This window comes from Topomyia yanbarensis, chromosome 2, assembly GCF_030247195.1.
Source record: "Topomyia yanbarensis strain Yona2022 chromosome 2, ASM3024719v1, whole genome shotgun sequence".
In the NCBI taxonomy this organism is placed as follows: Eukaryota; Metazoa; Arthropoda; class Insecta; order Diptera; family Culicidae; genus Topomyia; species Topomyia yanbarensis.
This window is the reverse complement of record NC_080671.1, coordinates 72,877,672-72,901,776: the sequence shown is the minus strand read 5'-3', so window position 1 is coordinate 72,901,776 and position 24,105 is coordinate 72,877,672. Positions and strand designations below refer to the sequence as shown.

General features: G+C 38.0%; 1 protein-coding gene across 2 annotated transcripts in view; it reads right to left on the bottom strand.

The window, feature by feature from the left end:
• Positions 1-24,105, bottom strand: part of LOC131678428 (titin-like) — a 95,832-nt gene that overhangs the window by 12,520 nt on the left and 59,207 nt on the right. The window contains exon 1 of one of the 2 annotated variants that reach the window (XM_058958583.1): positions 6,249-6,344. The exons of the other annotated variant lie outside the window; for it this stretch is intronic. Within the exon in view, the coding sequence (XP_058814566.1) occupies positions 6,249-6,257 (9 nt within the window). The 5' untranslated portion in view covers positions 6,258-6,344. Of the gene's footprint in view, positions 1-6,248; positions 6,345-24,105 lie in introns of those variants that run through there. 2 annotated transcript variants of the gene reach the window in all.

Below are 24,105 nucleotides of genomic sequence, written 5' to 3'. Positions count from 1 at the left end.
CGTATTCTATTCTAACCTATCCACAGCCAGTTTTGAAAAGCGTCCTGGAAAACACAGAAGTCATTCTTTAGTGTTGTCTCCGTCAACATCAATATATCACAAATATTAAAAAGGCCAGGCCTACTGCGTAGAGCCAAATTTGAAGATATTTCAATATTACATGGCAATTGAATTATTCATTTAATGAACAATTCAACTAACGAATTGTTTTGAACTTTGAATGAGGAACCAACAACCATACCGACCGTTTCTGATTATAGGAGGTTGGGATAATACATTGGGAGGGAATTGGCTAACAAGGTTAATTTCACTTCGTTGGTCCGTTTGGATAAGGCAGAGGTACTTACACTTTGCCCTGGCTAATAAGCAGCCTAGGTTAAATCGCCTTTACCTGCTCCAAGTTTGAAAGACACTTCAAATTGAAACTAGTTTAAAACTTAATAACAAGTTGAAACTTTTCAGGAACCTCATGATCTGCTCTTGCATGAGTTCTGTAAACTAATGTATGATCCAATAGTGATATGTGTAAGAAATGTCTAATCTCGCTGCCAGGTGGATTAAGTCGGTTTTTCTTTATATATTCTGATAATTTTTCCCCCTACAAACTTAATTGTTGGCTAAATTTGGGAAGAGCCTTAGAGTAGCGAGAAGAAGCATCTATATATAACCTGTGCCCAGCGATCTCGTTTTGTCTCGTGGGGGATCATCGTATAAACGAACAAAATCATACTGAATGTTTGCGCGTGGTTAAATAAATGTTTTCATATTAAATAATTGAACTTTTTCTTATTTCGAAGACTTTATCTTTTTCGTTAAATTGTATTCGTTCATTTGGAAGATACTAAAGCCCAAAGTCGACATGGTTTCCAGTTGGCGTTCCGGATTCCAATAAAACGGCTTGATCCGTTCTCTTGCAATCTTGGAAGCCAACTGAAAAACTTGTCGACTTTGAGCGTTAAAATCTCCCAAATATACTTAAACAAATAAAAAACTACAAGGGGCAGCCCTATGGGGTTGCACGAACTGTAGACGTAGGACTACACTACTTAATGTTTTTACATATTTATTTTCTTAGTACTTAGTGTGCGGGAAAAAACTCCCGGACCGGTGAAGAAAAATCAAATTTTAGACAATATAATCACATCTCATGTATAGAACAAGCTTTCTAGTTGCTCTCGAACAGATCCTAAAAGTTCAAACACCCATGGATAACCCCAAGTTTGTAGATGTGTTTCGATGCCACAGGATTGTAAAATGGTTAATATTACGTCATGAAAATTCACTTCTTCCGTGACAATTTTTTTTGCCTGCAAAATGCAATGTGTGTATGCAAAGCTCATGATTTGTTGGGATATTAGCATTGATCGGAAAATGCTTTCCAACGCTTCGCATTGCATACATACAGGACATTTTTCAGGTTACCAGAAGCTGTTCATTTTACCACCGCCATATGTTCATTTTACCCACTCGCTATAAACATGTCTCATTTTTGGACATGTTTAGAAATCAAGAATCATGTTTGAAAAAATGTATTTATGACGAAGTATTTTTACCAGATATGTACAAAACATGTCTAACAAGAAACATAAGGTGATTGTAATATCTCATTCACTTATTAGTTAGAAAATAATGACTTTGCTTAACGTGTTCATTTTACCGCCAGTTCCCGTACCTACCAACACATTCGCCCCAAAACATTGAACCCAAGCGCACAATGCAAAATGAGTCAACGCTGATGATGTTGGGTAGAGCGAAAGAGACAACTAGTACCACCACGACACTATTAGCGCATTTCACCAAAATTCCACGCGGCCTTTCCCGATTGAAAGGAACGGTCGCGCTTAGCCCATCTGTCATAATATCGTAATTTTGCATAGCGAAGGGCTGAATGATAACACATTTTGTTCCAAAAAAAAAACTACAAGGGACAGCCCTATGGGGTTGTACGAATTGTAGACGTGATATGTGAAATATTTAATTTCTTATTACATTTGGATTAATAATTAATCAAACATTTCTTTCTACAGTTCACTTCATGAATCAAACCGTCTTGCTCATCAGGTCAATTTATTTACAATGAGCGATCGAATCCGATTAAAGAAAGCAGACAGAAAACTGCGATGGGAAACCGAACTAATATCTGGAACTGCTTTAAAATTTTAAAAAGTTTTCTATCTTCTATAGGACAAGCTTTATAGTTTTATTTTGCCGTTATTGTAATTTTCCTAAAGTACACATAAATGTAGCGAATGCAGTGGTCTTAATCATATATCGAAGCAAAACATATACAAGAATCGAAAATAGTTTTATGGATGGACTTAGATGCATTTTTTGCAGCGATTTTTTGAGTAACAGTGCATCCATTCATAAATAGGCTTTGTAGTACCTATGTATTGGTAGAATCAAAGTGGGATAGGTTGAGTGGAAATGAATCTCGTGGAATCAATAAATTGATGAAACGTAAATAATAAGCCTTCGTTGCACTTTCTTAGCCTGTCATGGAGACGACAATGCAAAGAAAACCCGAAGGTTTTCGCTTCGCGCAACGAAAGCTCAGATTTCTATCATACACGCAACACTTGGATATACCTACACAAGCGAACGGTTTACCGTGCTTGAATCAAAAAGCTGTGCCAGTACATCGTGTCCGTACACGAATGGAAGATACGCACCAAGCAAAATGAGTCAACGCTGGTGATGATGGGTGGTGCGAAAGAGACAACTAGTACCACGACGCTAGCCTCTGCTACACTGGCGGTGGGAGAATGCAGCGCTGTGCTCTGCTCTGCCTGCTGTCCAAGAGGCAACTGAGCTTGCCCTACCAAATATGCTCTTTAAATAGTTGATGATGACGTCATTCATAGAAGCGTTGCGCGTTAGGTACATAAATCTGTCGTGCCAGACTAGGGAAGCGCAGCCTTCTGTGTGCAAATGCGTGGTATTTTAACTATGTTGAACATTATTTAAAATTTTAATGCCATGAGATCAAAAATCTTTGGTTTTATCTATTGGAATCTATTCTTAGAAGTATTTCTGAGCGATATGCGAAAAAAATTTGAAAATTTACCGTAAGATGGCTGAATTATAAGCGTTTAAAATTGGACCACTTTTCGTTACATACCATTTTTGTTGAATTTGCAACGTGCACCCCCATATCGAAAACAAAGACGTAGTCCTACGTCAAAAATTAACTTATTTATCATGAAGTCTTCAAATAAATATTTATAATGAAGTCTTCAAAATAAATAGAATAAGCTTTCAACCACGCTTAAAGAATCAGTATGATTTTTACCGTTTATATGATAACCTCTCCTTAAGGCGGTCCTGGCCTGTCATCTAAAATAGCGTATACGTTGACATGCGGAAGTGAACTAAATGGTAAAATATGTTGAAAAGAAACATTCTTTTAATTTTAATCCAATGTGTAGCGAAAAGCTTTCACATAACTGCTACTCAGTCAGTAACAAATACTATCTTATCAACGATTGCGTCCAGTACCACGAAACCATTACCAGTAGCGTAGTAACACTCATTGCATCTAGTGCCTCAAAATCAACAACCAGTACCACCAATAAAGAAGTCAACGCCGATGAAAGCGAATTTTTAACAGCGATTCGTAAGAAAAAGAAACAAATAGGAACATCCTACCGTGATCAGCCGTACCGATGACGACATGGATGTGAACGATAACACGAGAGAAGACAGCCTAAAAGACGCCAACGTTGCGGTGGGTGGTGTTACTTCAACATTAAGGAAACGAATCTTAACATGTCGTCGCTGTTGTGCTATCTTATGTCAAACCCCTGAGTAAAATGAGTTAGATATGCCACATTTCTTGTCTGAAAAATCTATACAAAGTGGTGTTTCCAGAATTTCTAATTCTGCTTGGTTACTGAGATGAAGCAAGAAAAGTGATGAAACATTGCAAGTTTCTTGCTTTAAAACACCCTACCTTGGGATTGAATTAAGTTATATTGAAGCTTCAGATGATTTTAAGGAACACAACGGCATAATAATTCTCAAATGGAATATAGATTATTACGGGAAACATGCAGTTTTACTTTTAATCTGGAAATATTGCATGTTTGGTAACACCGTATGAAGTTATGAATAAAAGTAATAACACGCTGCCACAAAATAAATAAAAAATTGAATGTACTTTTAAAGTGGTCTGTTGAAGGTTGTAGATCTCGTCAAATACAACACAAAACATATTTGATCAATTTAATATACCCTCGAAATTTTGATTTATAGCATAAAATACATTTTTAAAGATTTTCAGAACGAAAAATTTTTGTGTGTGAACTTTGAGCGTCAAATTGGAAAAAATAACGGAAGATATAATCATAGCATTTTATAGTGCGAGACAATACCTCACTAACCCCTTAAGAGTTCACGCGAGCAAGTTTCTAATTTGGGAAAAAATAGCTCTGTCTTTTTTCAACCGATTTTGATGATAACTATGTCGTTGGATGCGAAATTGAATGCTCTCTCTAAAATTTATTTAGAATAAAGACGCTTCTTTAGAAGAACGTTGAGTAATTTTCATGAAAAATTGCAAAATTATGGTTGTTTTCATATTGTTGACCCAAAACCGCAAAATATCTTTGATAGAAGAACATAACATAGCATACCGTTGGAAAGATAATTTCTTCTTCTTTCCAGAACACCCCAAAAAATTAAAAATAGGTTTAAATATCCACGTCGTTGTTGTAGCTCTGCTAGAATGATTTCTGCAAAAAAAAAATTAAAACGAGTCTATGATGTGATCGACACTTACTACTTTTTAAATATCTATCCGCATAGTAGAAAGTATTGAATTCAAATAAGTTAGCTAAAACGCGAGCCCTCGGGGCCGTGCCTCCTCGTTTCCCATGAAACTGGTGAAGTATTTCACTGTCACACAAAGGAATACTCAAAAGTCTTCCGCGATGTAAAACTTTTCGCTGCGTTGTGAGATTAGCTACATCTCTACATCGAGCGGATTTTGGAAAACTACCTGCTTTCCTAATTTGCAGAAATACCTTTTCTTACTATTTCGTCGCACTCGTCCCGTTCAACAAAAAGTTTTGTGCACTCCCCCTCGCTATCCAATATCTTAAAACTCAATTTAATTATATGCAAGTGGCAAATTGTTCGCTGGGATGAAGCTTCTGAGCATCCAAAAATATACACCCAAAACCACTTATTGCAATGAGATCCGTGACAGTAGCAGGGGAAGAAGCGAACAAAATCTATTCTAAACGAAGCTACACCTCCGAACCGTTTTCATTTTCCCCCCCCCCCCCCCCCCCAGCCGAAGGTGTTACAGTTTGCAATCCCAATAGTAATCCGAATGACGTTGCACTCAACTGCACCAAGCTTGTTCCGAGAAGGATACCGCTTCTATACTCATTAGCTTTGTGCCAACAGCAGCAGCAGCCAACCAAACAGGCTTGCCGGATGCTGCAGGAGAATGGCTTTGATTCCAGAAGAACAATTTTACAATTTTCACTGTACGAAATTCGAAATGGTTTTAGAGCAGGCTCATTGCTGAAAATGTAGATTCGTAGATGAAGATATTATTCACGATAAGCGTAACCCGACAGGAGGAATGGCGCGCTGTAAATCACATCCAAAATCCAGACACCAGCTGCATTTGGAGCTCTCGTGCAATTATCACCAGTTGACATAGATACACATTTCCGCATCGATGCATCTCAACCGGGCCAGGCAACATTTCAACGACATCACATCGCAATAGATTACATCACTAATTGATAACACCATTCCGTATGAGTGCTGTGTACTGCTACATAAGAAATAATTGCAGTGCCAAATTCTCTCATAATCGCCATCCAGCAACAATGCAGACTCGTAATCCGCTTACCAGAGCCAGCAATTAATTTGCCAAAATATAACCGTTTTTGCGTTAGAAAATAGATTTATGCAACACAGTTTGAATGTTATAGGTATGTTTTCGGTTTGATAGCACTTTTTTCCACGGACACAAGGCAAACACTCCAAAATGTGCTGTAGATAATTAGTATCATCGTCCCAGGAGCATTTTAATTTTCCCCGCTTTTTCGATCTCTCTCATTCACCCAGTAGAAAAAACTGCACTGAACCACCAGGTGGATATTGTTTTTGTCCACGTTAGGATTGCCAATTTCCGACGGATAGTTTTTTGTTGTTCAGAAGTCACAGTTCACCGTTTTTCTATCCTTTTCGAAAGCGTCAAAATCACACCCCCCAAAACTTTCACGTACCATTCGCATTCTGCACTTTGCTGCACTTGAAATCACGTATCAAATTTTGTCGGTTTTTCGTCCAAATTGCACACCTGTAGAGATAGCGAGACCAGAAACGGCACTGATTCAAAAACTCGTCCCACCGCAGCCTTATATATTCACCCACAAAACCCACACCGCGCGAAGATGGAGGAGACATTGTCCGAGAAAAAAAAACAATGGATTCGTCGAAGAAGATGCGAGCGACGCAAGACACACGCATGAAAAATGCAACGAATTTTGGACGGGGGGTCACTTTTCATTTCCAATTTTTCGAAGGGGCTTTTCCTTCGATTGATGCCAATAATTAGGGGGATTGTTGTTAATAATAGTAAACTTAATTTGATCGGTCAACGCAGCGTAAATAACTTGCATATCTATACAATCTGGAAACATTTTGCTAAACATATCTTGGAGGGACGGTACAATGAAGTGGCAATAGGATGTACATTAGACCTCTCCACATTTTGAAAAAGTTTTGAAATATACATGGGTCAGCTCAGATTTTTGTTCTAGGTGTGAATTTAAGAACTTTCGTCAAAAATGACTTAATTTGGACATGATTTTGAGGTGTCTCAAATCAAAAATCGTGTTTTTGCTATGTTTCCATAGGAAGATCACTTACATTCAGATTTTATAGGCCTCACTTGCTCACATATCATCAAAGGTTGTTCCTTACACGTATCTTAACATGTTTTAACAGGTGAACATAGCTCTAATCGCAATAGAAAATTTGTTTGTTGGATTTTTATACAGAAAAAAATAACAAAGCCAAGAAAAAATACTATTAATTTTCCTTGGTTTTGATATTCTTTTCTATACAAAAATCCAGCTAACAAATTTTCTATTGCGAATAGAGCTATGTTCACCTGTTAAAACATGTTAAGATACGTGTAAGGAACAACCTTTGATGATATGTGAGCATGTGAGGCCTATAAAATCTGAATGTAAGTGATCTTCCTATGGAAACATAGCAAAAACACGATTTTTGATTTGAGACACCTCAAAATCATGTCCAAATTAAGTCATTTTTGACGAAAGTTCTTAAATTCACACCTAGAACAAAAATCTGAGCTGACCCATGTATATTTCAAAACTTTTTCAAAATGTGGAGAGGTCTAATGTATTGTGCACTTCATTTAATGTTGATGATACAACACGCTAAATAATGTTGGCAGATTGATATACAGGTTCAAGGATCTTTGTTCTTTTTTTTTTTTTTTCAAATTTTACGAAGACAAATCACTGAAATATTAAGTATAGAATTGTAATTAGCGCTATAATTGTTCCTTGCGTATGCATCAACTTGAATGAACCAAAACTTGAACTCATGTAAAGGAGTCTGGCGGTACCAGGAGTAATGCGGTGTTTTAAAATCATGCCGCCAAAAATTCGACTCTCTTCTAGGCCGAATTCTTTGTTTCCATTGTGTGGTTGACTTTGCCTTGCAATTGCCATGAGCGCTAGTAGGATAATGAACCCTATTACGGAAAATGCTGCATTATTTTTTGAACAAATTTTATATGAAGCTATATAATCTATAACCTTTCTCAGAATAAAGTATCGGTGTATAGTTTCTTAAACGTCTATATAACACTTATTTGCAGAAATGTCACAATTTTCAGCATAAATGAAAATAAATGTTCTATTCTGTGCATCTATTCTAACCGCAACAATACAATTATCGCCTTCTTGGCGCGTTAAATTCAACCACGTCGAAATAAAATCTAATTGAAAAGTAATGCCTTATATTCCATCGCGCCAAAAAAAATAGGTGGATATCTAGATCGTGGATAAAACGATTTATAAAACGAATCACTCTACTTTTTTCACCCAATCAAAACTAACATAAATATCACACATGAAAAAAACTCATCAGCTGTGAGAAGAAGGGCTCCTAGAATTTGCGATCGCAGGAAATAACTATGTGAAGACTAATGGCTACTTTCACCTCACACATCACATTGTCCCGAGCCTAACTTTATGTGCATATGAAAATAATATCTCTGAAATCAGCAACCAGTTAAATAACATCAAATATTTGATTACTTATACCTGAAATTGTATTATAATACATTTCTTTAGGTTATGTTTAGTTTGGCCGCACTGCCGATTCTTTTCTGTGTGCTGGATGTTAGAAAGATTGTTTTGATTGTGGTAGTGTATCTAAAGCATACATGACGAAAAATGGTATTTCCAAATCACGTATTATAACACCAAAACCTATCCTAGCGTTTATCGAGTGCTTTTATAGTGAATTATTCAAACATGCTCTCACAAAAAGGTACGAATAAATGCAATAACGAGATGTAAGACGGTAATAAACCGCTTATATCTGTGGTTTTGCCAAGCGCGGTTGCATCCTGTTACGGTTCACGATGTAAATGAGGGGAATTTGCAAATATTTCATGAAGGTAATTTTATAATAGTTGAATTTAGTCCATTGTTCTACATAAACAAGTGCAAAAGAATGAAAAATATAAATTGAACTTATATTTGCGCATATCTTTTATCCAAATTGATCTTCTCATTTTTTTCATATGCTTGATTCAAAACCAAAATATACGAAATAGGGTTACAATAGGCTCTACTCCCAAAAAGGCACATAACCCTGTTTTCGGAAAATTTTATATTGAATATGTGTCTAATTGTTGATTTCTTCATCTTCGCTTAACTTTTAAACTAGGTTTACCAGTATGTTTAAATCTGGCTTGAGCGTTAAGCGAGGGTAAATAAATCGACCATAAGTGAAACGCAACAGTCTGCGTTTTATCCTTATAAGCAACTGTGTATATGTACAATAATAATCGAAGTTGCCCATTTTTGCGGAAAAATGCTCACTGCGAAGCTAATATATTGCACAGTTGTCCAGGAAGCGAAATTAGCAGGAAACAATTGAATTGTTGGCGTCCAAAAAGGGCCAACCCACATTTTTTCCGCAATCGACATTTTTTTCATTTTTTGATAGTTCTATATAATCCACGTGTACTGCCTTTTAAGAATTTTGAAAAAAAAATTAGATTTTTTGCTATTAGCTGTCAAAGTTGACCATGGAGGTAACCCCAGTACTAGCTGGCGTCCAAAAGGGGCTAATCCCAAAGTCTTATGGAAATTCAAATTTTCTCGTTCGTTTTCCGAGGTTCAAGGAAGAGTAGTCAATCGATTCGCAATCAGTAAACTCGATATAATACTGTTTTAGTTGGATTGCATTGTATGTTGACGTTTCGGCCCAAACAGGGCTATTTTCTATCTAATATATATTCCTTGCACAAAAATGTATTATTGAGAATATTTTTTCGAAAATTCCAGTGAAAGTGTTATGTCTCTACAATGTAGTCTACATTGAAGTTCACCGAGCAATAACGGATTAAGGGAAAAACGGTACATTGTGGTCGAAAAGCTAAAAAAAGTGGAATCAAGTATTAACTTTTGTTATAGAGTTATGGTGTCTTCGGATATGTTAGATAAGGATGTATGGCATTCAGTGCTTTATTTGGTTGAATCACACTAGTTCGGAATTCAGTCGCTAGGGCGGCGCTGTTGTCAACTTTTTAATGAAGCTAGATAGAAATGTGGTGTCTTCAAGAAAGTTGTAGGTCTTATCGTTTTAAACATATCTTTTGACGATGTAAACTTTGTTGGTCCTGGATGTTTCGAGATAGAAAGGTTTTAGTAAAATCATTTACTTACAGATTATGTTTTCAAAAATGCGCCGTATTTAAAAATCTGTCGGACCTACAAAGTTAACCCTCCAGAAGTCGCGCAAATGGCTCACTGAACGAGCAGCCGCAGCTGCTCTAAGACGATTCCGCTAGATTTTCAGAGCAGCGTGCACTCAGTGCACTAGCGCGACTGCCGGAAGGTTAATGTCTTCAGAAAATATACTTATAATCACATACAACTTTGTCGTAGACACCAAGCCGTGTGGTGTCCGGCGGGCTGAAATCTTTTTGCACTATTTCAACCAAGAATAGAACCTCTGGGAACTGCTCTCATGTCGTAAGAGGCGACTAACAACATGCTAGGAGTTCCTAGGCCGAGGTTTTGCTCCGTACCGAAGACTTAATCTGGACGGACCTTAAGGTTTTCTATATTACCCTCTTTCCAGTCTGTATTTAGTGAATCACTGACATATACCTTTTCTGATTCGCCTTTGTTGATTGTGTACCAACGTTTTAAGTTTCTTCTGGCGGTTGTATATTAGCCGTAAATGACGAAATCTAATTCTACACTAAGTAACAGAATATATTAATATACCGGCACTTCCACGCCAAGGTTTAACTTCCAAAGCTTTGGTTTAAAAACCGTTTTTAAAAAATGGAAACTTTCATGTAGGAAATTTATTGAATTGGCCTAAGATGGAGCTGTCGAATTTCACAAAAAGCTTTTTATGTTGCAAGTGATCTGTAGTTGTGTTAAATTAGGTATTTTTCTATTATATTTGGAACCGTCTACCGACAAGTCTACATTTACGAATACCTCCAAAAGTGACTTCTTGAGGTCTCATGAAGGCCTGACACTAGCTTTATGATACTTTTGCTTTTCTAAACAGTAATAAAAATCTCAACATTCAAGAACTTCACTTTGTCAGAAAATGTAGGGCCATCGGAAGCTAAAACTTCGTAAAATCGCACTCCTGGTCCTTTTTTCAGTGCAGTACCCTACGTCACTCGTTCAAATTTGTACCGCTCTTATGGTAGTCGGTATTTGCTAGTATTACTGTTCTCCCATCCATTCTGGTAGTCAAACGGTGGGATAGCAAAATTCTTACAAGTTTCCTATCTCATGCCTCCACGCGAGTCTAAGTCTATTGATGACATTTGGTCCTTAGACCGCAGAATGAGAGGGTGCGAACAGAATGAGAGGGTGCGAACAGATCTAGTCGAGAAAACATTGCCGTAAAAATGAATAGTTGATCGGAAATTAGCCCCAATACGACTAATCTGACTAGTATCTATGAACACGGGTCAATACGTATTGAAAATTCGCCGCGTCTGTTTTTATGAACCTAATTTAAAGCTCCGTTATTGCTAACAAGCCCGTGCATCAGGTTAACAATCCTTTATATTTCCCTTCAGTGTTCGGTATTATCGCTCGTATACTTGTATTCCACAAACAATCCGATATGGAAAATAAGAAATACTTTCCTTGATTTATAACATCTCGCGCTATTTTTGCCAGTATAATATGCTGTCACTTGGTAGTTTTCAAGCCAATAAATATATCGTAGAGAAGAAGTAGCGAGTTCTGTCCAAATACTGTTGCAATAAATAGTGATCCGGCCCATTACGCAGATAAGATTAGCTTTTCCAGGCAATACTCCCACGATCGGCTGTGTGGAGTTCAAATTGTTTTTGTTTAGGGAACATAGTATACTCTCGGTAGCCGGCTGCCCAGAGTTTAAAAATAACCAAAAACTAAACAAGATCATCTCTTTTTCGAGTGATCGTGCACTCGAAGACTAACTAAACAACTACCTAATAAAATATGCTTTACAGGTCGCATCGTTTGCTTGGAGCGAATCCTAGATCTGATACCCTTCCAAACCACCAACTCCGCGACACCTATGGAAGAGTCTGATGAATCGTCGTTCTTCCGTTAAGTAGGTGGAGCATCAACACTTCCCGTCTACCTTATCCTTTATCCTTCCCCGTGAACGATGGAGATGGGGGCGGCCGGCAATGATGGCTATCATGCTGTTGAGGTTTTAATATGGGTCGGATTGGTATGAATTCCTACTTACCACTTCCTAAGCAACTCTTATTAGATAATCAGCAGTCAAACATGATGAAGTCAGTGTGCAATCCGCCAAAATCATCGTCACAACGCAACGCAACGCAACGCATACAACTTTGTCGTAGACACCATCTTTCTATCTCATTCCATTAAAAAGCTGATAACAGCGCCGCCCTAGAGACTGAATTCCGAACTAATGTGAAATGGTTAAATAAAGCGCTAGATGTCACACAACAACTTTTCCAAAGACACCATATCTATAAAACGAAAGGTAAGCAAAGGACGTATCGATTGTGGGTTAGCCCCTTTTGGACGCTAGGTACCCCTGGGGTTAGCCCCCCGGGTTACGAAAGTGCTCGTGAATTAAAAGTAGTACATGGGGGGTGGGCGTAGCGTAGTTGGTAAATCGATTGCCTTGTACGCAGCGCACCTGGGTTCGAGTCCCGACTAGGGTTCGCAGTACCGACCCTTTTTGGCGGGACCCGGTACTACGGTGCTGAAGCCCTCAGTACCGGTAGTACCGGTAAAGTACTGATACTCGAATATTTTTTTAAAAAAATCGAAGAAAGCTTCAAAGTGAAATTAAATGCTCAAACTGTTGACCTTATTCTCAGATGATTGATTTGTGCTGATCAAAAAAACATGTTTATTGTTTTAGTTAATTCGGAATGGCGTGACTCATTTCAGCAGAAAATATTTTTTGAATGCGGCACTTACTTTTATTTCGAAATCTAGGCCACTTTGAAATCAATAACTGCTAAGCGGGGTGACTTTTGTCGACTTCAACAGATGGTAAACGTAAGAAACGCTATTAACAACTTTAAATCAAAGCGAGAATGGCAGTAAATCCGAGCAGGTTGCTGGCATTTCTTCTCCTAATTTTCTGTAAATTGGTTTCGACCTGCGTACCACGGCTCCTTGCTTTCCTGTAAACTATGGAGTTTTGCTGATTTTTCCGATCACCAATGATTACAAATCGCAGTAGTTCACCAAGTCTAAAATTGTTAGCTACTAAATCGCTGTTCGTTCTTTTATAAATAAAAGTTTAAGAGCAAACCAAAGACATGACTTAGACCATAGTTTTATTACGCGCCACCCAGTGAATAATGGAAACCAATTAGAATGTCGTTAATAAAAAAAATCGTAGCAAATTTTTACGTCTCTTACGCTAGATGTGAATATTTTGAAATTTAGTACAAGATCGTTAAAATTTAGTTTGGACAAAAAAGCAGGAATTTAAACATACCATTCAGTACAACGGGAGCTAGTAATGTTTAACTTATAGAAGGTAATTAATATAATTAAAAGTCATCTTGCAGACCGATATTTTTATACAGGTCGACCTAGAGAGTCCACATATTTTTCATAAAAAAATTGTATGGTACCGAAAATACCGGTACTGGCTTTAATTCAGTACCGGTATTGCGGTACCAAAAATAGGTCGGTATTCCCGGACTTTCGGTACCGGTACCACAACCCTAGTTCCGACCCTGCATATAGGGTTAGTAATTTTTATAAGAGATTTTCCTAACCCGAAGAAGCAAATGAACTTAAGGTTAAAACCTCTATAATCGAAATAAAAAAAAGTAGTACATGTAATGATCTTATTTTTTCTATTCAATATGGGTCAATGAACTACTAATAAAATAATGTATTTTTACAATAAAAACAATGTTTATTTGGAAATGCGGAAGTTTTTTTCCATTTCCTGTAAACAATTCAAAATGTGGGTTAGCCCCTTTCGGACACCAGCCATTCCATTGTTCGCGCTTTCACCGTAGTATTTAGATATTTGATGTCTTAGAAACATTTATTGCGTATGCCAAACTTCTTCCTTTTGCTGAAGTGTTTCTAGGGTGGCCCTAAAATAGTTGATGTTACAACAATTATTTAAAATTCTAGTTGAGATAGAATATTACTTTTTTCAACAATTTTCTAGAAAAATCAATTCCTATCAACTTTATTGAATATAACAACTTTGTATCTCAAGCCGTTTTCATTTTAGAGTGATTTCCCTCACATAACTTAAGGTGTCTCCCAAAAATAAGTTTTTTCATGTGATTTTTTATGTAATTTTTCTCATAAAAATAGTTTTCTGTGGACTTCAAGAGCATAATTAAAAGCAATTTTTATTGGAAGAAGCAGGTTTTTAGCTTTTCTGGTTCCAAAGTTGTACATGATTTTCATTCAAAAATACACTCTTTTCAAATGTTGACATCTCAGAAGGGGGCAAACGAAAATAAATAGTTTTAATAACACTAGGAAGATTGCACTTTTGTCTATAATATATTGAAGCAAGCTTTTTATTCCTTCTCAAATAAATCAAATTTGAATTAAAAGCATTTTTGTATAGTACAGCGTAGCGTTAATATAAAATGCTAGCTAATGCCCGTCGCGTGTGGCTGCGGCTTTCAACGAAACAGGAGTAAAACACAATTTGTTCCGAAGCGCCATCTGAAGGACATATAATCCCCAATCAATAGCACACAAATACGCTCCATAACAAATGTCAACTACGTATATACTTTTTTCGGCAATCGGTAAAACCGTTTGGGAGTCCATAAATAACATACATACAAACATTGAGTTTATATATATATATATATATATATATATATATATATATATATATATATATATATATATATATATATATATATATATATATATATATATATATATATATATATATATATATATATATATATATATATATATATATATATATATATATATATATATATATATATATATATATATATATACATATATATATATATATATATATATATATATATATATATATATATATATATATATATATATATATATATATATATGCAACACCGCAACGTTGTGACGATGATTTTGGCGGATTGCACACTGACTTCATCATGTTTGACTGCTGATTATCTAATAAGAGTTGCTTAGGAAGTGGTAAGTAGGAATTCATACCAATCCGACCCATATTAAAACCTCAACAGCATGATAGCCATCATTGCCGGCCGCCCCCATCTCCATCGTTCACGGGGAAGGATAAAGGATAAGGTAGACGGGAAGTGTTGATGCTCCACCTACTTAACGGAAGAACGACGATTCATCAGACTCTTCCATAGGTGTCGCGGAGTTGGTGGTTTGGAAGGGTATCAGATCTAGGATTCGCTCCAAGCAAACGATGCGACCTGTAAAGCATATTTTATTAGGTAGTTGTTTAGTTAGTCTTCGAGTGCACGATCACTCGAAAAAGAGATGATCTTGTTTAGTTTTTGGTTATTTTTAAACTCTGGGCAGCCGGCTACCGAGAGTATACTATGTTCCCTAAACAAAAACAATTTGAACTCCACACAGCCGATCGTGGGAGTATTGCCTGGAAAAGCTAATCTTATCTGCGTAATGGGCCGGATCACTATTTATTGCAACAGTATTTGGACAGAACTCGCTACTTCTTCTCTACGATATATTTATTGGCTTGAAAACTACCAAGTGACAGCATATTATACTGGCAAAAATAGCGCGAGATGTTATAAATCAAGGAAAGTATTTCTTATTTTCCATATCGGATTGTTTGTGGAATACAAGTATACGAGCGATAATACCGAACACTGAAGGGAAATATAAAGGATTGTTAACCTGATGCACGGGCTTGTTAGCAATAACGGAGCTTTAAATTAGGTTCATAAAAACAGACGCGGCGAATTTTCAATACGTATTGACCCGTGTTCATAGATACTAGTCAGATTAGTCGTATTGGGGCTAATTTCCGATCAACTATTCATTTTTACGGCAATGTTTTCTCGACTAGATCTGTTCGCACCCTCTCATTCTGTTCGCACCCTCTCATTCTGCGGTCTAAGGACCAAATGTCATCAATAGACTTAGACTCGCGTGGAGGCATGAGATAGGAAACTTGTAAGAATTTTGCTATCCCACCGTTTGACTACCAGAATGGATGGGAGAACAGTAATACTAGCAAATACCGACTACCATAAGAGCGGTACAAATTTGAACGAGTGACGTAGGGTACTGCACTGAAAAAAGGACCAGGAGTGCGATTTTACGAAGTTTTAGCTTCCGATGGCCCTACATTTTCTGACAAAGTGAAGTTCTTGAATGTTGAGATTTTTATTACTGTTTAGAAAAGCAAAAGTATCATAAAGCTAGTGTCAGGCCTTCATGAGACCTCAAGAAGTCACTTTTGGAGGTATTCGTAAATGTAGACTTGTCGGTAGACGGTTCCAAATATAATAGAAAAATACCTAATTTAACACAACTACAGATCACTTGCAACATAAAAAGCTTTTTGTGAAATTCGACAGCTCCATCTTAGGCCAATTCAATAAATTTCCTACATGAAAGTTTCCATTTTTTAAAAACGGTTTTTAAACCAAAGCTTTGGAAGTTAAACCTTGGCGTGGAAGTGCCGGTATATTAATATATTCTGTTACTTAGTGTAGAATTAGATTTCGTCATTTACGGCTAATATACAACCGCCAGAAGAAACTTAAAACGTTGGTACACAATCAACAAAGGCGAATCAGAAAAGGTATATGTCAGTGATTCACTAAATACAGACTGGAAAGAGGGTAATATAGAAAACCTTAAGGTCCGTCCAGATTAAGTCTTCGGTACGGAGCAAAACCTCGGCCTAGGAACTCCTAGCATGTTGTTAGTCGCCTCTTACGACATGAGAGCAGTTCCCAGAGGTTCTATTCTTGGTTGAAATAGTGCAAAAAGATTTCAGCCCGCCGGACACCACACGGCTTGGTGTCTACGACAAAGTTGTATGTGATTATAAGTATATTTTCTGAAGACATTAACCTTCCGGCAGTCGCGCTAGTGCACTGAGTGCACGCTGCTCTGAAAATCTAGCGGAATCGTCTTAGAGCAGCTGCGGCTGCTCGTTCAGTGAGCCATTTGCGCGACTTCTGGAGGGTTAACTTTGTAGGTCCGACAGATTTTTAAATACGGCGCATTTTTGAAAACATAATCTGTAAGTAAATGATTTTACTAAAACCTTTCTATCTCGAAACATCCAGGACCAACAAAGTTTACATCGTCAAAAGATATGTTTAAAACGATAAGACCTACAACTTTCTTGAAGACACCACATTTCTATCTAGCTTCATTAAAAAGTTGACAACAGCGCCGCCCTAGCGACTGAATTCCGAACTAGTGTGATTCAACCAAATAAAGCACTGAATGCCATACATCCTTATCTAACATATCCGAAGACACCATAACTCTATAACAAAAGTTAATACTTGATTCCACTTTTTTTAGCTTTTCGACCACAATGTACCGTTTTTCCCTTAATCCGTTATTGCTCGGTGAACTTCAATGTAGACTACATTGTAGAGACATAACACTTTCACTGGAATTTTCGAAAAAATATTCTCAATAATACATTTTTGTGCAAGGAATATATATTAGATAGAAAATAGCCCTGTTTGGGCCGAAACGTCAACATACAATGCAATCCAACTAAAACAGTATTATATCGAGTTTACTGATTGCGAATCGATTGACTACTCTTCCTTGAACCTCGGAAAACGAACGAGAAAATTTGAATTTCCATAAGACTTTGGGATTAGCCCCTTTTGGACGCCAGCTAGTACTGGGGTTACCTCCATGGTCAACTTTGACAGCTAATAGCAAAAAATCTAATTTTTTTTTCAAAATTCTTAAAAGGCAGTACACGTGGATTATATAGAACTATCAAAAAATGAAAAAAATGTCGATTGCGGAAAAAATGTGGGTTGGCCCTTTTTGGACGCCAACAATTCAATTGTTTCCTGCTAATTTCGCTTCCTGGACAACTGTGCAATATATTAGCTTCGCAGTGAGCATTTTTCCGCAAAAATGGGCAACTTCGATTATTATTGTACATATACACAGTTGCTTATAAGGATAAAACGCAGACTGTTGCGTTTCACTTATGGTCGATTTATTTACCCTCGCTTAACGCTCAAGCCAGATTTAAACATACTGGTAAACCTAGTTTAAAAGTTAAGCGAAGATGAAGAAATCAACAATTAGACACATATTCAATATAAAATTTTCCGAAAACAGGGTTATGTGCCTTTTTGGGAGTAGAGCCTATTGTAACCCTATTTCGTATATTTTGGTTTTGAATCAAGCATATGAAAAAAATGAGAAGATCAATTTGGATAAAAGATATGCGCAAATATAAGTTCAATTTATATTTTTCATTCTTTTGCACTTGTTTATGTAGAACAATGGACTAAATTCAACTATTATAAAATTACCTTCATGAAATATTTGCAAATTCCCCTCATTTACATCGTGAACCGTAACAGGATGCAACCGCGCTTGGCAAAACCACAGATATAAGCGGTTTATTACCGTCTTACATCTCGTTATTGCATTTATTCGTACCTTTTTGTGAGAGCATGTTTGAATAATTCACTATAAAAGCACTCGATAAACGCTAGGATAGGTTTTGGTGTTATAATACGTGATTTGGAAATACCATTTTTCGTCATGTATGCTTTAGATACACTACCACAATCAAAACAATCTTTCTAACATCCAGCACACAGAAAAGAATCGGCAGTGCGGCCAAACTAAACATAACCTAAAGAAATGTATTATAATACAATTTCAGGTATAAGTAATCAAATATTTGATGTTATTTAACTGGTTGCTGATTTCAGAGATATTATTTTCATATGCACATAAAGTTAGGCTCGGGACAATGTGATGTGTGAGGTGAAAGTAGCCATTATATATATATATATATATATATATATATATATATATATATATATATATATATATGTATATATATATATATATATATATATATATATATATATATATATATATATATATATATATATATATATATATATATATATATATATATATATATATATATATATATATATATATATATATATATATATATATATATATATATATATATATATATATATATATATATATATATATATATATATATATATATATATATATATATATATATATATATATATATATATATATATATATATATATATTAACTATCATATTCTTTTTGCCTTTCTCATATAGAAAGTTGTTTCCTAACGAACTGAAAATAACATGGTGATAGCATTAAAAATCGATGTTTATTCGTGGGGGTCCGCAGCAACCCAGGGTGATTTCTCAGGGGTCCGTGGTACGAAAAAGGTTGAGAACCGCTGGTCTATATCATCTTGAAGCACACCAGAGTCGAGTCCTGAGGCAATTGCGCGAAAGATTTTCAGATCATCAGCGTAGAGTAGTTTTCCAGACTTGATGCGGGTGCAGAGATCGTTGGTGAATAAGATGAAGATAAGTGGTCCCAGGTGACTTTCTTGAGCCATACCGGTTGGCGTTTCGAACGTGCTTGAACACCCGGAACGTTTTTTGGTATTTATAAACGTCGAGAATGTCGAGGAATTATTTCGAAGGCTGCGTTGAACTTGATTCAGATATTCACCGAATGCACTGTTATTGCATCTCCATTTCACGAGGAAAAATTTTGCTGTCGTCTGTCCTACGACGTAAGTATCGCTTTCGTTGTTTCCGGAGTACGTTGCGTAGGCGACCAAGCTCAGGATTCCACCACGGAAACTTATAATCTGCTTTTCTGTTGATACGTTTTTTAGGAATATGCGGTGAAGAATCTCATATATTGCCTCGTAGAACGCTGCTACTACCAGATCTAAATAGTTTCCATCAATATTACGCCAATTAACTGCACCAATGGCCGTGGAGAGTTCGTCGTAGTTGCATCGAGTAAAGTCAAAGTTGAGATCGTCGTTGATTGTATTCAAAGCGTCACTATTATCGGGACGCGTATCAAATCTTAAAACGAGTCGGAAGCTCAATTAGTTCGAACCCGTCCGTGTCGTTGACGCAAGCTAAATCAAGGGTCCGTCCATTCACATTGCTAAGAGAGCAGATTCGATACAAACCACCAGCGACCAGCGTTTCTGTCAAGTCTTGTTCCGATGTTGCATTTTCAGGAATGTAGCACTTGAGATCGTCATTGAGGATCCAACGAAGATGAGGGAGATTATAATCGCCTACAACAAGTACATTGTCTTGTCGGTTGGCCGAATCAAGAATATTGTGGACCGCAAAGGAGTGAAAGTTGAACATGTCAAGATCGCTGTTTGGTCTCAGATGAATGCAGCAAACAAATAAAGATCGGCCTGGTAGTGAAACGCGTACGATAACTTGTTACAAATGTTCACATCCAGGTAACTTTATAGTACAGTTCCAGTTAGATTTTTCTTTATCGCTATAAGAACACCACCTCCGCGGCTTAGACGAATGATAGAAGATTTTCGATCGCATCGGTGGATTGCATAGATCGTGGATAGCTCAATGTTTAATATATCATCACGTAGCCAGGTTTCGGTGAGAACCATGATATCGTAGTCGCAGGATGTAAGGCAAGCAAGAAAGCCTCCATTTAGTTTTCATTCCGCGAATGTTCTGGTAGTAGGGGGACAGGAAATCATGTGCTGTACAGGCTTGTTGTTTGCTCACACTATGTGCACAAAGAGCGAAAAACACCGATGAAAAATAGAGTAGCACAAAAACACTGCGATGTGCAGAACGGTCGCACAAAGAGAAACTTGAAAACCAGAAAGAGAGAGATTTGTACACCAAGAGCTGCACAATTTCGCGCAAAGAGTCATCTTGAAGAGCCACTTTTTTGTGCCTCCCCTCACTGGCAAGCAGGAGGGAAGGCGAATCAAACTACAATTCAAATAATGTTTGATCGGAAGCACGTTTTTAATATGTTTTTTGGTTGCCTTCTCTGCTTCTGTGCGCGTGGGACCAAGGTTCACACTAAAGAGCCTCTTTATTTCTACTCATTGAGGTGTGCAGTCACGGAGTAGAATACACGTATGTGAGCATCACATATTGGAGTGAAGAGGTTTATTGCTAAAGAGAAGAGCGGTGGTTCGCATGTAAAGTGTAAAGAGCGTTTTTTATTCTTCTCTTTTTTGCCCTGAAGTGCATTACATCAGCTGCACTTTGCACACAAAGACATCCGTAACCACACCTGGATGCACCCGAATGGCGAAACTTGCAATCAAATAGACCATGTCCTGGTAGACGGCCGACACTTCTCGGATGTTATAGATGTGAGGACCTTCAGAGGACCAAACATCGACTCTGATCACTATCTCGCTGTCAGTAAGATTCGAGCACGGTTATCAACCGTAGCGAACTCAAGAACTCAGCGACCGTTGCGTTTCAATATCCAGCGCTTCTCAGCAGAAGGTGTGACGGACGAGTACCGCCAGAAGCTTGATGAGCGGATAAGGGGAATCAACGTAGACGACAACCTCAACAATCTGTGGGAGTCAATCCACGGAGCGGCGAGCACAGTAGTGCGAGAAGTAATAGGTACCTACTGCTCAGAGACGACCCAGAAACGGTTGGTTCGATGAAGAGTGCCAGAGAGTGAAGGATGAGAAAAATGCTGCCGGAAGCCGGATGTTAGAGTCTGGTACCCGGTAGAACAGAGAGTACAAGGAAGCACGAAGAGCCGAAAAAAGAATTCACCACAGAAAGAAAAAGCAGTATGAGGAGAACGTCATCACTGAGGCGCAAAACAGTAACAGAGCTCCCGGCCGATCTTTTCAAACACGGTAGTGAACAGCTGCACGAAATACTTCACCGTACTCTTTTGAAGGTATGGGAAGAAGAAGAACTATCTGCTGACTGACTAGAGGGCCTCATTTGTCCCTTATACAAAAAGGGACACAGACTGGAGTGCGCCAATAATCGAGGAATATCGCTCCTCAATTCGGTGTACAAAATTATGTCACGTATTCTGTTTCACAGATTAAGGCCGTTGGAGGAGTCTTTCGTCGGCGAATACCAAGGTGGTTTTCGTGAAGGTCGATCAACAACGGATCAAATGTTTACCCTGCGACAGATCCTAGATAAATTCCGGGAATACAACTTGCAGACACACCATCTGTTTATTGATTTCAAAGCGGCGTACGATTCAGTGAAAAGAAACGAGTTATGGCAGATAATGGTAGAACATTGTTTCCGACGAAACTGATTAGGCTGATTCGTGCAACGCTGGATCGATCGAAATCAAGTGTTCGGGTTGCGGATGAGATTTCGACGTCCTTCGTAACCTTAGACGGATTGAAGCAGGGTGATGCGCTGTCAAACTTGCTGTTCAACATTGCTCTTGAAGGTGCCATCAGGATATCAGGCGTGTAAAGGAGCGGTACCATCGTCACTCGGTCGCATATGCTCCTAGGATTTGCGGACGATATTGATATCATTGGAATCGATCGCCGAGCCGTGGAAGAGGCATTCGTGCCTTTTAAAAGGGACAAGACAGCAAGAATAGGTCTCACAATCAACACCAGCAAGACGAAGTACATGATAGCTGGAAGAATACGTGGGTCCAATAGTGATGTTGGTGGTGAAGTGGTGTTAGGTGATGATAAATTTGAAGGAGTGGAAGAATTTGTGTACCTTGGAACTCTAGTGACGTGCGATAATGATGTTACCCGCGAGATGAAACGGCGTCTTGCAGCTGCAAATAAGGCTTTTTACAGACTTCGTAGCCAGCTGAAGTCCCGTAGTTTGCAGACGAAGACAAAATTCGCGTTGTACAAGACATTGATAGTTCCGGTTACCTTGTACGACCATGAAACGTGGACGTTAAAGGAAGTTGATCGTAGAGTGTTCGTTGTCTTCGAACGTAAGGTGCTGCGAACAATACGCTGGTAAAGAAGAAATGGCATCTGGCGGCGTCGCATGAATCACGAGTTATACCAAGTATTTAAAGGAGTGGATATTGTCAAGCTAATAAAAAACGGCAGGCTGCGGTTGGGCTGGTCATGTGGCACGAATGCCGGAAGAACGACAGGCAAAGATAATATTCAGTAGAGAACCGGGAAGAGGCCGACGACTCCGTTGCAGGCCGCGTACACGATGACTGTTTGCAGTGGAAGAGGACCTAACAGCACTCAATGTCCAGGGTGACTGGAAGAGATTGGCCCTGGACCGGGTCCAGTGGAAGAGAATTCTTCACTCGGCGTAGGTTCGACGAAGCGAATTGTTGCCCATCAAGTATCAAGTAGCATTACATCTCTGGTGATGTATGCGACGGTGTGCTATGAATAAAACAGTTTTCAGGAAGCGGATTATCATTGAAAGCAACATACTCGCCTGAGGAGGGAGATCGGAAGATCCCCTCACGACCTCCGAACGAAGGGCCGGGACGACTGCAACTGCGTTGGAGCGCTCGGAGGCTTCTGTAGTACAGTATAACGGGTGTCTCGGTGATGGCAGCGCTACGTGAGTTTGTAGATGTAGTCTTGACTATCACATGGAAATTATGCTTCGTTCAAGAAAAGCACTCCTGGTGGCACAGTTCTCATCTAATTTATATTCAATCACTCCAAATTGTAGGTCTAAGTAAGCACAACAACTTTGCCAAAGAAAGTATGGCGCTAAATGTTAACGCAGACGAAATATTCGGCCGCAGCCCCTATTAGTCCAAATTCTAATAGTTATGAGATTCCTACAACGCGGGTGCCGCGCAGTTGGACTCTGCGTTGTAAAAATCCGCGTAGTAGGACAACCGAAGGCTTAGTACCAGTTTTGATGCGCCAAAAATAAAATTATCAAGTTGTTTCAACACAAGATGGCGGCTGGACAAACTTTTCTTCTACCATGGAGAAATATAGACATATCTAAGACTCGGCTCGGAAAAAATCTTGAAAGATTGAGATAGTTTCATGCATTTCTTTTATCAGAAATGTAAAATCATAACCTTTAAATTAATAAAGCATTACAGGGTTAGTTTGCAGTGTGTAAGCTGACGATGATCGAAACCTTGTTAGTTCTGATGAAACCTAACTCTCTAGTGGTGTGTCTGACCAAAATATGTAAAAAAATGCACAGAGAATGTAAACTCAAACAAAGATGTAACGCATATTTCTCGTTCCAATAGCAACATGGCTGAGGTTGGAGCTGATTCACCATAAAGATCATCTTATAACAGACCAAACTACGTAAACTAAAATTGGGTCCATCTGTACGATGCACGCAGAGAAGTCGG